The sequence below is a fragment of the Mustelus asterias genome, chromosome 18, assembly GCF_964213995.1.
Source record: "Mustelus asterias chromosome 18, sMusAst1.hap1.1, whole genome shotgun sequence".
Lineage (NCBI taxonomy): Eukaryota > Metazoa > Chordata > Chondrichthyes > Carcharhiniformes > Triakidae > Mustelus > Mustelus asterias.
Genome location: NC_135818.1, coordinates 9663025 through 9677906, shown reverse-complemented (window position 1 = coordinate 9677906; position 14882 = coordinate 9663025). Strand labels below are relative to the sequence as shown.

Here is a 14882-nt window from a genome sequence, read left to right as displayed (position 1 = left end):
GCGGTGGAGAGAGTGAATGTTTAACTGACCAACCTGCTATTTTTTCCTTGAATACCAAGTTAGAATACTCAGACCTGTCGAGTGCTAAAAGGGTACTCAAACTGATACCACAAACAGCATATGCCACTCTCTAGAATTTATATTATGCTGCCATTGGAGGATTATTCACAAATTCAGACTAGGCCTGACAATCATTGTGTCATGACTCACCTCGGTACATACTGTTTAATTAGATATAAAGCTCACAACAGAGGTAGCGAGTGTGGAAAAATAGCAGAAGCTGCCGGGATTTAACTGACTTTTAAAGCAGCTTTTAAGCTCAGTGGAGAGAGAAGCTCACAGTGAAACGAGAGGAGTCCATCTTGCTAGCTTTGCCTGTCTGACAGGGCGGCACGGTGGCACAGTGGTTAGCACTGCTGCCTCACAGCGCCAGGGACCCGGGTTCGATTCCCGGCTCGGGTCACTGTCTGTGTAGAGTCTGCACATTCTCCCTGTGTCTGCGTGGGTTTCCTACGGGTGCTCCGGTTTCCTCCCACACTCCAAAGATGTACAGGTTAGGTGCATTGGCCATGCTAAATTCTCTCTCAGTGTACCCGAACAGGCGCCGAAGTGTGGCGATGAGGGGATTTTCACAGTAACTTCATTGCGGTGTGACTTTAAGCCTACATGTGACTAATAAATAAACTTTTTTTTGTGCCGCTGTGACAGAGGCAGAACCACATTGCACAGCTTCGTGCAAGAAGCGAAACCAGCTGGATGTGGCAGAGTGGAAAATTATTTTGAGAATTGCGATTTAGAAAACACTGAATAGCCCTTACCTGGTAATCATCCACAACAGTGAATGTGTACTCATGTTGAGCTATAATATGGTGGCAATTCTGACAGACATCTGCAAGAGATAATGGGACACAGAGTTAGAGTTAAGAATGCAGCAACCGGACCTGGTTCAGAAATGGCATTAAAATGCAGCACTGTACATTAACAATATTTGATACCTGAGGCATCGCCATAATGTAAAACTGCGGCACAGTGGTTAGCACTGCTGCTTCCCAGTGCCAGGGACCCAGGCTTGATTCCCGGCTTGGGTGACTATCTGTGCAGAGTCTGCATGTTCTCCCCGTGTCTGTGTGGGCTTCCTCCGGGTGCTCCGGTTTCTTCCACAGTCCGACAGACATGCTGGTTAGGTGCATTGGTCATACTAAATTCTTCCTACAATCGACGGCACAGTGGTTAGCACTTCTGCCTCACAGCGCCAGGGACCCGGGTTCGATTCCCAGCTTGGGTCTCTGTCTGGGTGGAGTTTGCACATTCTCCGTGTCTGCGTGGGTTTCCTCCGGGTGCTCCGGTTTTCTCCCACAGTCCAAAGATGTGCGGGTTAGGTGAATTGGCCATGCTAAGTTGCCCCTTAGTGTCGGGGGACTAGCAAAGGTAAATGCATGGGGTTACGGGGATAGGACCTGGGTGGGATTGTGGTCGGTACAGACATGGGCTGAATGGCCTCCTTCTGCACTCTGTGATTCTATGATATAGAAACATAGAAAAACTACAGCACAAAACAGGCCCTTCGGCCCCACAAGTTGTGCCAAACATACCCCTACTTTTAGGCCTATCTATAACCCTCCATCCTATTAAGTCCCATGTACTCATCCAGGAGTTTCTTAAAAGACCCTATTGAGTTTACCTCCACCACCACTGACGGCAGCCGATTCCACTCGCCCACCACCCTCTGTGTGAAAAACTTCCCCCTAACATTTCCCCTGTACCTACCCCCCAGCACCTTGAACCTGTGTCCTCACGTAGCAGCCATTTCCACCCTGGGAAAAAGCCTCTGAGAGTTCACCCGATCTATGCCTCTCAACATCTTATATACCTCTATTAGGTCTCCTCTCATCCTACGTCTCTCCAAGGAGAAAAGACCAAGCTCCCTCAGCCTATCCTCATAAGGCATGCCACTCAATCCAGGCAACGTCCTTGTAAATCTCCTCTGCACCCTTTCAATCTTTTCCACATCCTTCCTGTAATGAGGCGACCAGAACTGAGCACAGTACTCCAAGTGGGGTCTGACGAGGGTCTTATATAGCTGCATCATTATCCCCAGATATGTACCCACACAGGCGGCAGAGTGTAGCGACTAGGGAATTTTTACAGTAACTTCATTGCAGTGTTGTGAGCCTACTTGTGACACTAGTAAATAAACTTTAAGTTTTATTCCTCTAACAGCTAATTGACAACAGTTAAATATCTCTAATAAAGTAGCAGGCAAGGCAATTTCTCACAAATAAAACCAACATTCCTAAACTAATATCCTGGCTGTGCTATCACAAGATCCTGCTTCCACAAAGGTATATTGCATTAATTCTGACAATATCTGCAAACCTCTTTTAATTACATCAGTTAACAGCTAAAACAACTGGCCCCTGACGTCCAAACTTATTCATCTGATACAGAGAACCAGAAGAGCTTGCAAATTTTCAATCAATCTTGCTGAAATCTCACAATCACATTGACCAGAATGTGATCAGGACGGCACGGTGGCACAGTGGTTAGCACTGCTGCTTCACAGTACCAGGGACCCGGGTTCGATTCCAGCCTCAGGTCACTGTCTATGTGGAGTCTGCACATTCTCCCCGTGTCTGCGTGGGTTTTCTCCCACAGTCCAAAGATGTGCGGGTTAGGTTGCCCATGCTAAATTGCCCCTTAGTGTCAGGGGGTTTGCAGGATAAACATGTGAGGTTGTGGGAATAGCGCCTGGGTGGGATTGTGGTCGGTGCAGATTTGATGGGCCGAATGGCCTCCTTCTGCACTGTAGGGATTCTATGAGAAACTGAACTGGGCTAGCCAGTTCAGAGGCGGGGAATTCTGCAGCATGTAACTTCACCTCCTGACTTCCCAAAGCTTGTCCACCATCTACAAGGCACAAGTCAAGAATGTGATGGAATACTCTCCCCTTGCCTGGATGAGTGCAGCTCCAATAACACTCAAGAAGCTCGACACTGCTCAGTACAAAGCAGCCCCGCTTGATTAGCACCCCATCCAATACCTTATACATTCACTCCCTCCACCACCGAGGCACAGTGACAGCTGTGTGCACCATCTACAAGAGCAGCACCAAAGCTTCTTTGACAGCATCTTCCAAAACCACGATCTCTACCACCTAGAAGGACAAGGGCAGCAGAAGCATGGAGACACCACCATCGACAAGCCACTTACCATCCTGAACTATAGTGCCATTTACATAGAAACATGGAAACATAGAAGATAGGAGCAGGAGGAGGCCATTTGGTACTTCGAGCCTGCTCCGCCATTCATCACGATCACGTTTGATCATCCAACTCAATAGCCTGATCCTACTTTTTCCCCATAAACTTTGATCCCATTCGCCCCAAGTGCTATATCCAGCCGCCTCTTGAATTCCTTCACTGTCACTGGTCAAAATCCTGGAACTCTCTGCCTAACAGCACTGTGGGTGTACCTACACCACATGGACTGCAGCGGTTCAAATGGGCGGCTCATCACCACCTTCGCAAGGACAATTAGGGATGGTCAATAAATGCGGGCCTAGCCAAAGACACCCACATCCCGGTGAAAGAAAAAAAACATTAAGGCAATGTTTTTAGTTCTGTTTGATCCGTTAGCCAACAGATTTGAAGATAAAAGCAAAATTCTGCGGAGGCTGGAATCTGAAACAAAAACAGAAAACGCTGGAAAATCTCAGCAAGTCTGACAGCATCTGTGGCGAGAGAATAGAGCCAACGTTTCGAGTCTGGATGACCCTTCGTCAGATTTGAAGGAAGGTTGTGCTCTTTAACTGAACATGTACAATTCCAATGCAACACTTGCCAGGTTGAGGTCCCGTATTATTTGGATTCCACAGCCAGTAACTTACGGTCATATGTAACAATTTCTTCCCCATCATCGTCATCTTGGGTTCGATTGGCAATTAGCACAAAGTCTCTTTTGCTGCACTCAGCACAGCCCACATAATTCAGCAGAAAGGAGCCATTCTCTAAGCAGGTGTTACCCTGTAGGGGAACAAAAAAGAAATATGGATTCACACATGAACTTATCCCTCTCATTCTTATAAATACTTTGCAGCAAGTGTAATTTCCCAATCAGAGTTGAGACATTTCCAGGACATTGCCAATCCCATTCCATAGCAGGCTACAAGGAGTTGAACTAAAGACAGGGAAGGTGACCTGAAGTACAATTTTCCCAACTGATGGTTTGAGAAACTACAAGCGGCACAGCAGTTGTTAAGCTATGATGCAGGTACAGTCGAGGAGAACCTATGCTGTCAGATCATCAGTAGAAGTTCATTTGTATCAAGGCGGCACAGCAGTTAGCACTACTGCCTCACAGCGCCAGGGACCCGGTTCGATTCCCGGCTTGGGTCACTGTCTGTGTGGAGTTTGCACATTCTCCCCATGTCTGCATGGGTTTCGTCCGGGTGCTCCAGTTTCTTCCCACAGTCCAAAGATGTGCAGGTTAAGTGGATTGGCCATGTTAAATTGCCCCTTAGTGTCAGGGGGACTAGCATGGGGTAAATGCATGGGGTTATAGGGATAGGTGCCTAGGTGGGATTGTGGTCTGCGCAGACTCGATGGGCTGAATGGCCTCCTTCTGCACTGTAGGGTTCTGTCTGCTCAAAGGCTAACACCAACATGGAAAAATATACTCAAGTGCTACTGAACAGCAATACCCACGGGAGGGGGTCCTGTGGCGCAATGAGTGGCGAACGTCTCTGCCTCTGAGCCAGAAACTCCAGGTTCCAATTCACTCTTCAGGACTTGATGGCCATGGATGGTGTGTACATAACGCAGACAAACTGGCTGATATTCAACCTGTAAATCCTTCCAAATGTCTGACAAGTATGGGAGAGACTCCTGGTCTGCCAGGCTTGATACAGAGTGGCACCCCTCTGGCGACAGGCGAGCAACCAAACTTGACCTGCGTTACATGTTTCTAGAAGTGAGAAGGGTACCCGGGAGTTTCCATATACAAATCTTTATCTTAAATTAAACTCTGCATCAAAAGCAAAGCTCCAAAATATTTGCTGTGCAGGAGCCAGCTTGCAAAATAAAAGTGCATAATTCAGGGTCAGAAAACAAAGATGCATTTAAAGGAATCTCTCACTTTACAGTAACAGACAGGGGGATGACACTGTATCTGCACATGTGCAGGAAATGTTGTCCCAACTAGAATTATAGAATCCCTACAGTGCAGGAGGAGGCCATTCGGCCCATCGAGTCTGCACCGACTCTCTGACAGTGCATCTTACCCAGGCCCCATCCCCGTAACCCCACATATTTACCCCACTAATTCCCCTAACTTGGGATGCTGAGGGACAATTTAGCATGGCCAACTAACCTAACCTGCACATCTTTGGAGTGTGGGAGGAAAGATGTACGAGGCAAGTTTTTTTACACAGAGGGTGGTGGGTGTCTAGAACTCGCTGCCAGGGGAGGTAATGGAAGCAGATACGACAGTGACTTTTAAGGGGCGTCTTGACCAAGTACATGAATAGGATGGGAATAGAGGGATACGGACCCCGGAACGGTGAGGGGTTTCAGTTCAGTTGGGCAGCATGGTCGGTTCAGGCTTGGAGGGCCAAGGGGCCTGTTCCTGTGATGTAATTTTCTTTGTTATTTGAAACCTGAGCACCCGGAGGAAAACCACACGGACACGGGGAGAAGGTGCAGACTCCACAGAGACAGTCACCCGAGGTCAGAATCGAACCTGGGTCCCTGGTGCTGTGAGGCAGCAGTGCTAACCACTGTGCCACCGTGCTGCCCAGTATTACGACATAAATAAATACAGCCTTCTTTCAGGTTCAATATGGTTAGAAGGGGAATGGGGGAAAAACAGGTTGTTGCAAAAGGAGAAATGCACAGCGTTAGCCTTGGAGGGAGAACTGCAAACAGTGAGGTGTCTGGGGAGAAAGGGGTTGGCAGCTAAGGGGTAAGGTGCAGTGGCACATACAACTAGAAGTGGTGAAATGGAATTTCATCAGCTTTATATTTTGGGGAGGGGGGTTTGAATGTAATCCACAACTTAAAAGTTACTGTGAAAATCTCCTAGTTGCCACACTCTGGCGCCTGTTCGGATACATTGTGGGAGAATTTAGCACGGCCAATCCACCTAACCTGCACATCTTTTGGACTGTGGGAGGAAACCAGAGCATCCAGAGGAAACCCATGCAGACACGGGGAGAATGTGCAGACTCCGCACAGATAGTGACCTAAGCCGGGAATCGAACCCGGGTCCTTGGCGCTGTGAGGCAGCAATGCTACCCGGAGAAGTAGGCAGGAAGAGAATGGGGATGAGAAAAGTATCAGCCATGATTGAATGGCGGAGCAGACTCAATGGGCCGAGTGGCCTAATTCAGCTTCTGTGTTTTATGGTCTACCCACTGTGTCACCTTGTTGCTTGGCTGCAGGAAAGAGGGGACGAGGTTGCTTTCTGGGTTCCACATCTTTGACTGTGGGACAAACCGGAGCATCCGGAGGAAACCGACACAGACATGAGGAGAATGTGCAAACTCCTTTTAATTATATTTTAATTATTTAATTATGCAATTATTTTCTACATTAGCTCAAGTCACCCTACTGATGTCAACATAATATCCAGTGAGGTGCCATTGTTTCTAATTCGTCACTTAACATGGCGTGACCATGCCATCTGCAAGTGTAATATCGGAGTTCTGAGATGATTTACTGTTTTAAACATTGTTATAGATAGATGCATAGGTACAAGATAGATTTACCTTCCAGCTGGGAAAGTTATCTCCCTGAAACAGTTAAATTAAAAATCAAGAAAGTCAATACCTTGGTCACGAGACAACTGGTTCAAGTGTCACTGTGAATGACAGTGAGATTCGAGCTGTCCATGAGATCACTTAGGATCAATGGCGTAGTTTGCATTTATACTGTGGTGTTTTGTTTCCTTTGATAGTAACCCATCCTGGGACAAGGCTTCACTGACACCAGCAGTCCTCGAATAACTTATCCAGGCAACTCATGTGTTGCCTCACAGAGAGTGGTCACTTATGAGAACATAAGAACTAGGAGCAGGAGGAGGCCATCTGGCCCCTCGAGCCTGCTCCGCCATTCAATAAGATCAAGGCTGATTTTTTTGTGGGCTCCGCTCCGCTCGCCCGCCCGCTCACCATAACCCTTAATTCCTTTACTGTTCAAAAATCCACCTATCTTTGCCTTAAAAACATTCAATGAGGCAGCCTCAACTGCTTCACTGGGAATTCCAGATTCACAACCCTTTGGGTGAAGAAGTTCCTCCTCAACTCAGTCCTAAATCTGCTCCCCCTTATTTTGAGGCCATGCCCCCTAGTTCTACTTTCACCTGCCAGTGGAAACAACATCCCTGCTTCTTTCTTATCTATTCCCTTCATAATCTTATATGTTTCTGTAAGAAGTCTCACAACACCAGGTTAAAGTCCAACAGGTTTATTTGGAGTCACGAGCTTTCGGAGCGCTGCTCCTTCCTCAGGTGAGTGGAGAGTTGAGTTCATAAACACGGCATATACAGGCAGAGATGCAATTGCAAGCTAATAGTTGGAATGCAAGTCTTCACAGGTAATCAAGTCTTTACAGGTACAGACACTGTGACTGGAGAGAGGGATAATCACAGGTTAAAGAGGTGTGAATTGTCTCAAGCCAGGACAGTTAGTAGGATTTTGCAAGCCCAGGCAACATGGTGGGGGTTATATGTAGTGTGACATGAACCCAAGATCCCGGTTAAGGCCAGCCTCATGCATGTGGAACGTGGCTATCAGTTTCTGCTCGGCGAGTCCAACTCTCCACTCACCTGAGGAAGGAGCAGCGCTCCAAAAGCTCATGATTCCAAATAAACCTGTTGGACTTTAACCTGGTGTTGTGAGACTACTTATTGTACCCAACCCAGTCCAACACCGGCATCTCCACACCGTTATATGTTTCTATAAGATCTCTTCTCATTCTTCTGAATTCCAGTGAGTATAGTCATATTATCATACAGATCATCAGAATCAATCAATCCAAATTCCTGGTGTCAGTTAGTCACTAACCAGGGTGACATTGCCATCACATTCCTGTCACATATGCTGCTATGGGTTTCTTAGTCATCATTGGACTTTTAATTCCACATTGTTTTACGGAATTCAAATTCCACTCTCTGCCGTGGGGGGATTTGAACCCAGGTCCCCAGAGCATTACCCTGGGTCTCTGGATAACTACTCCAATGACAATACCACTGCGCCACTGCCTCCCTTTTGTGACAATGCCACTGCTGGTTCTAAAATGTGAAACCCTCACAGCTTCGAAACACAGCACATTAGCGATGTTGCAGCTTTATAGAACCTCAGTTAGGCCGCACCTGGGGTATAGTGTTCAATTCTGGTCGCCACACTAGCAGAAGGATGTGGAGTCTTTGGGGAGGGTACAGAAAAGATTTACCAGGATATTGCCTGGTATGAAGGGCATTAGCAATGAGGAGAGGTTGGAGAAACTTGGTTTGTTCTCATAGGAATGATGGAGGTTGAGGGGCGACCTGATAGAAGTCTACAAGATTATGAGAGGCATGTACAGAGTCAGAAGCTTTTTCCCAAGATGGAAGAGTCAATTACTAGGTGGCATAGGTTTAAGGTGCAAGGGGCAAAATTTAAAGGAGATGTACAAGCCAATTTTATTTTTACACAGAGGGTGGTGGATGCCTGGAACTCGCTGCCGGGGGAGGTAGTGGAAGCAGATACGATAGTGACTTTTAAGGGGCATCTTGACAAATACATGAATAGGATGGGAATAGAGGGATATGGTCCCCGGAAGGGTAGGGGGTTTTAGTTCAGTCGGGCAGCATGGTCGGTGCAGGCCTGGAGGGCCGAAGGGCCTGTTCCTGTGCTGTAATTCTCTTTATTCTTTGACACATTTTTCTATTTTCCTTTAAGTCTTGCTTCCGGTTTGGATGTTGAACAGGGCTCTAACTGCACTAATGGGCCACATGCAGAACCCGTGGTTACAAAATGCATCCATTCTCCCCTTTAAAAAGGAACAGCCCAAAAAAAAAGAGACCAAACGTTGCCTTGTTAGGGTAGAGTTCCACACAATGCTGCTGTCCTCCTGTACTTTACGGTGGCTACTCTTCTTGTATAAGTCCAGCCACGGACAGGTTAGTCAATTAGGACATGGGCTGGATGCAGCACAACCCAAGCTTTAGCCCACCTTTACCCAACGCTCACTGGTGTTCATTATGCTCCAGGACTCACTGAATCGAGGGGAAAAGTGGAAACCCTCGATCATTTTTGCCCCAGGGGTCTAGATTGCAAAGTGCGTCACCCCCTTTACAAATCTAGCTGGCTCAGGAATGACCGATACTAAAATAAGAGGTACGTGCGTCTTTACCATATCGCGTGGTGCCATTTATCCACTTAACCATCGGTTGAATTTTTAAAATATTTTCCCAGCCATAAAGTCTAGGGAATGAGGGGAACAAACTAATGCAGTAATGGGCAACCTAGGCTAGTGGGTGGGTCGCATGAGTGACCCTCCGTCTCAGTGGGACGCAAGATTGAAATCGGGCTTGCTCACTAACCGTGACCCCAAAAATAAGATTAGATAAGTTTAATACACCCGACTATCACATAACAAGCTATAGAAAATGTATAAACATTTACATAGTAATAGAACTGCCGTCAATTTCAAATGATAGAAAGTATGAAACTTTGGACAGAGGCAGCGCACGGCTCTCACAGTCAATGTTGTGAGGAATCAGCACACACCTCACTTCACTCACCCTTGCTTTACTTGTGAATCACTTCAGTCACACCGGTAGGAAAATAACCATGTGGATGGGAATCAACAGAATGTGGCAACTCTGTGTGTGGGAAATCATAGAATCCTACAGTGCAGAAGGCGGCCATTTGGCCCATCTGCACCGACCACAATCCCACCGAGGCCCTATCCCCATAACCCCATGCATTTACCCTAGCTAGTCTCCCTGACACCAAGGGTCAATTTAGCATGGCCAATCCACCTAACCCACACATCTTTGGCCTGTGGGAAGAAACCGGCGCAGCCGGAGGAAACCCACGAAGACACGGGGAGAATGTGCAAACTCCGCACATGGTATGGAGATGTCGGCGTTGGACTGGGGTGGGCACGGTAAGAAGTCTCGCAACACCAGGTGAAAGTCCAACAGGTTTATTTGGAATCACGAGCTTTTGGAGTGCTGCTCCTTCATCAGGTGACTCACCTGAAGAAGGAGCGACACTCTGAAAGCTTGTGCTGTGAGACTTCTTAGTGTGCAAACTCCGCACAGACGGTGACCCAAGCCAGGAATCGAACCTGGGTCCTTGGTGCTGTGAGGCAGCAGTGCTAATCACTGTGCCACCGAGTCGCCCAATGGTCAACAAAATGTTTCCTGGACTACATTCAGAACCCAAATGGGCTGCATGCGGCCCCTATGCTGCACATTGCCTGCCACTGCACTAAAGTAAACTGGACTTACTGGCAGGAAACTAACCGAGTGGCAGCTAACTTGTAATCTTTTTATTAGGAGACTAATTGGTCATGGAGGATGGATAAGCTCAGATATTTGAGTCAACATGGCCTACCACCCTAGTTTCCCTGCATTCTAGCATATTAAAAACAGCGATGCATCATTCTAGCCACATGATGCAGCTTACTGTCAGATATCACATCACACTCCACTGTCTCAGTCTGATACACAATCGTCACTCAGATATGGCTAGAGAATCGGGCAGCACGGTAGCACAGTGGTTAGCACTGCTGCTTCACAGCTCCAGGGACCGGGGTTCGATTCCCAGCTTGGGTCACTGTCTGTGTGGAGTTTGCACATTCTCCTCGTGTCTGCGTGGGTTTCCTCCGGGTGCTCCGGTTTCCTCCCACAGTCCAAAGATGTGCGGGTTAGGTTGATTGGCCAGGTTAAAAATTGCCCCTTAGTGTCCTGAGATGTGTAGGTTAGAGGGATTAGTGGGTAAAATATGTAGGGATATGGGGGTCGGGCCTGGGTGGGATTGTGTTCGGTGCAGACTCGATGGGCCGAATGGCCTCTTTCTGTACTGTAGGGATTCTATGATACTTTCTATGAGAATGAGACGCAAAAATAACGGAAAAGTCAACAAAAAGGTCAACCACCCATCTAGCAAGCCACTCGATTTAATAATGAACAGATTTATTCTTTAAATCCAGGAAAATAGCTGACTGTAACAGAGGATGTCAATCTCAGGAACTGGGAGAATGGAAAGCTGCACTCTACTCTTGCAACTTTGGGCAGCACGGTGGCACAATGGTTAGCATCGCTGCCTCATAGCGCCAGGGATCTGGATTCAATTCCCAGCTTGGGTCACTGTCTGTGTGGAGTTTGAACATTCTCCCCGTGTCTGCGTGGGTTTCCTCCGGCTGCTCCGGTTTCCTCCCACACTCCAAAGATGTGCGGGTTAGATGGATTGGCAATAGTAAATTACCCCTCAAGTGTCCAAAGATGTGTAGGTTAGGTGCATAGAACATGCTCAATTGCCCCTTATTTTCCCGAGATGCATCAGTTAGAGATTAGCGGGGCAAATATGTGGAGTTACAGGGATGGGGCCTGGGTGGGATTGTTGTCAGTGCAGGCTCGATGGGCCGAATGGCCTCCTTCTGCACTGTGGGGATTCTGTGAACTTCTCATGAAATCAGACCTTATAAATGAGTCACTATCTCATTACAACGATCATGCAGACACAGCATTGTCACTCATTCCCACAGTAACTGTGATATTCTCTATTCCTCCCGGTGAATTTTGTTCCGTGCTCATGAAGCAGTGGCCCATTTCTGCGAGGAAACTAAATTGGATGTTTTCTAATTCTGGTACCTCGGACTAACATCAAAAGCTCCCAAGTCCAAACACAAACGGTCCCAAACTGTACGAACAGCAAGCCCTGCTGCACATTTCCAACCTTACCCACTTCCCAGTCTTGCTGAGTGAGATTTCCACTGTAATGACTCAACGACCATTTTGTGCTGTGGCCCACTGTAGGGATCAAGACAAAAAGCCTCTCTGGCCAGCTCCCCAGCATGGCTTACAACCCTTCAGCATCTATTCATTCAAAATGACTATGCAGTATCGCCTTAATGTTGCGCCATTACTCAAGAGTGGCCTTAAAAAGACTTGATTCAAAATAATCCTGGGTCAACCAAAATAAAGAGCATCGCAGACAAGTCTGGTCCTCATTCCAATGCCCAGCCTTTGTTGAGGTTCCTGATGCTCGCTAAGATTGCAGCAGACATGCTATTTTAACACCCGTAACACATTGAGAGAGCAGGGAAGTCAACCCTGTTTCCTGTACTGCTGGATGTAAGACTTGGTCAACATCATTTGACTGTGAAGGCTCACATGCTAATAAAGAACTGGCAACCATGGAAACAAGGATTGAATACCACCAGAACAGGGAGAGACGAATGAAAAGAAAAAAAAAATCTACGAGTTCAGACGATGAACCACAGGCCCATCAGGATCCTCCAGGAACGAGAGATCGGAATTCTATTGCATGAAGAACTGCTGACCCATCTGTCACTTTTTGCCACTGCATGCCACACCATCTCAGAGACCATTTCACATCTCCCTTTGACAGATACTAACTTCAAGGAAAAGATGGGGGTGAAATTCAAGATCAGAGAGATGGGTGGAGCTCACAAACACACTTAAAACATGCCCAGCTCTACAGAGTTTTTAAACTAAAAGGCTCTACATTAAAACAGGCATCATTTGACAGAATTGATATCACTCCTTATTAGCAGATTTAAAGTTTTAGTTTATTTATTACTGTCACAAGTAGGCTTACATGAACACTGCAATGAAGTTGCTGTGAAAATCCCCGAGTCGCCACACTCTGGCACCTGTTCGGGTACACTGAGGGAGAATTTAGCATGGCCAATGCACCAAACCAGCACGTCTTTCGGACTGTGGGAGGAAACCGGAACACTCGGAGGAAACCCACACAGACACAAGGAGAATGTGCAGACTCCACAGTGACCCAAGTCGGGAATCGAACCCGGGTCCCTGGCTGTGAGGCAGCTGTTCCACCGTGTGAGAACTCAAGCTCAATGTAACAAAAACGTCACCCTGTCCGCTGTGGGGAATGACTCAGCCTGTTCTTCCTCCACCTTCACATGAACCTGGCTCAACTCCCAAACTCCAGTCCATGCCTCAAATCCTAGGATCTCAAATTCTCCAGAGCCCAAAAACCCCAGGGTGATAGTCCCCAGGCCACCACCCAGAGAGCGGCCTGGGATTTAAATGGAGCAGCAGCAGAGCACAGAACATAAATACTGACAGAATCTGAGAGTGTGACCATACGGCAAACATGGAGGAGGGCAACATCACATCCCACGGAGGAGCACTGACAGTAAGTTGTGGTAAAGATTTAATTGAACACACCTCTAACCTAAACTCAAGTAATTGAAATTTAAGTTCAGTTCTGCAAAGTTTAACTACTAATTTAATCAAAGAAGGCATGGCAGGGTACCTCACGCCCACTGAATACACATCCTGTGTCATGTGGAAACCTCAGGACAACCACATGTGCCAGAAGTGACCACAGAGCCTGTGACAATCCCAGACAGGACCTACCCCCATAATCACAGAATATCATAGAATCCCTACAGTGCAAAAGGAGGCCATTTGGCCCATCGCGTGCACTGACAACAATTCCACCCAGGCCCCATTCCCATAACCCAACACATTCCCCCTGACACTATGGGGCAATGTAGTATGGCCAATCCACCGAACCCGCATATCTTTGGACTGTGGGAGGAAACCGGAGCACCCGGAGGAAACCCATGCAGACACGGGGAGAACGTGCAAACTCCACACAGACAGTGACCCAAGTCTGGAATCGAACCCAGGTCGCTGGCGCTGTGAGGCAGCCGTGCTAACCACTGTGCTGCTCCCTGGTTCATTCCACATTAAAGTCTCACAACAGCAGGTTAAAGTCCAACAGGTTTATTTGGTATCACGAGCCACAAGCTTTCAGAGCGCTGCTCCTTCATCGGGCTCATCAACTGATGGAGGAGCAGCAAGTGCTCCGAAAGCTCATGAAACCTAATAAACCTGTTGGACTTTAACCTGGTGTTGTGAGACTTCTTACTGTGTTTACCCCAGTCCAACGCCGGCTTCTCCACATCATCCCACATGGCCATGCCATTTGTCTATATTATAATACTGATTTGCAGTGGGACTGTGTAGGAAAGTTATTTAGAAACACCCCAGGGGAGAGGGACTCACTGCCCTGAGGCAGGAGAAAGGCCCCACTGACAACACTGGGATGTGGGCTGAGGCTGGCACAGCGCTGCAAGGGTTAATGGAGCGGGGGGAGTAGCTGGAGGGCCCTGCCAGCCAGCAGGGAGGCGAGGGGCCGAGTGGCTGCTGTATAACACAGGGTGGGTCTGTCTCACCCGCTCGGGATATTCCTTCTGGACACAGCCCCCGCACATCCCGGATCCGCAGCAACCGCCGGCGCACAGTGATGACCTCACTTCCGGCCTGCAGCTCTCGCGAGATCAGCCGCTGCCGGGTGCCGTTGTCAAGAAAGTTGCAGCATTGAAATCAGCGGTGGGTGCTGTAGGTGCAGCGCGGTTGTGTGGGTGCTGTAGGTGCGGCGCGGTTGTGTGGGTGCTGTAGGTGCAGCGCGGTTGTGTGGGTGCTGTAGGTGCGGCGCGGTTGTGTGGGTGCTGTAGGTGCAGCGCGGGCGTGTGGGTGCTGTAGGTGCGGCGCGGGTATGTGGGTGCTGTAGGTGCGGCGCGGGTGTGTGGGTGCTGTAGGTGCGGCGCGGTTGTGTGGGCGCTGTAGGTGCGGCGCGGGTGTGTGGGTGCTGTAGGTGCAGCGCGGGTGTGTGG

At 48.2% G+C, this 14882-nt stretch overlaps 1 protein-coding gene across 8 annotated transcripts in view; it reads right to left on the bottom strand.

The window, feature by feature from the left end:
• The window catches only part of churc1 (churchill domain containing 1), a 52727-nt gene extending 38206 nt beyond the window's left edge, over nt 1–14521 (bottom strand). For all 8 annotated transcript variants that reach the window (XR_013499989.1, XR_013499987.1, XR_013499988.1 and 5 more), the window contains exons 1-3: nt 14442–14521; nt 3887–4022; nt 819–889 (exon numbers count right to left, since the gene is read on the bottom strand). Coding sequence is in view for 3 of the 8 variants with exons in the window: in XM_078233405.1 (XP_078089531.1) it covers nt 819–889; nt 3887–4022; nt 14442–14480 (246 nt within the window). In the remaining 5 variants the exon portion in view is untranslated. The remainder of the gene's footprint in view (nt 1–818; nt 890–3886; nt 4023–14441) is intronic.
• Between the last annotated feature and the right edge of the window lie 361 nt (nt 14522–14882).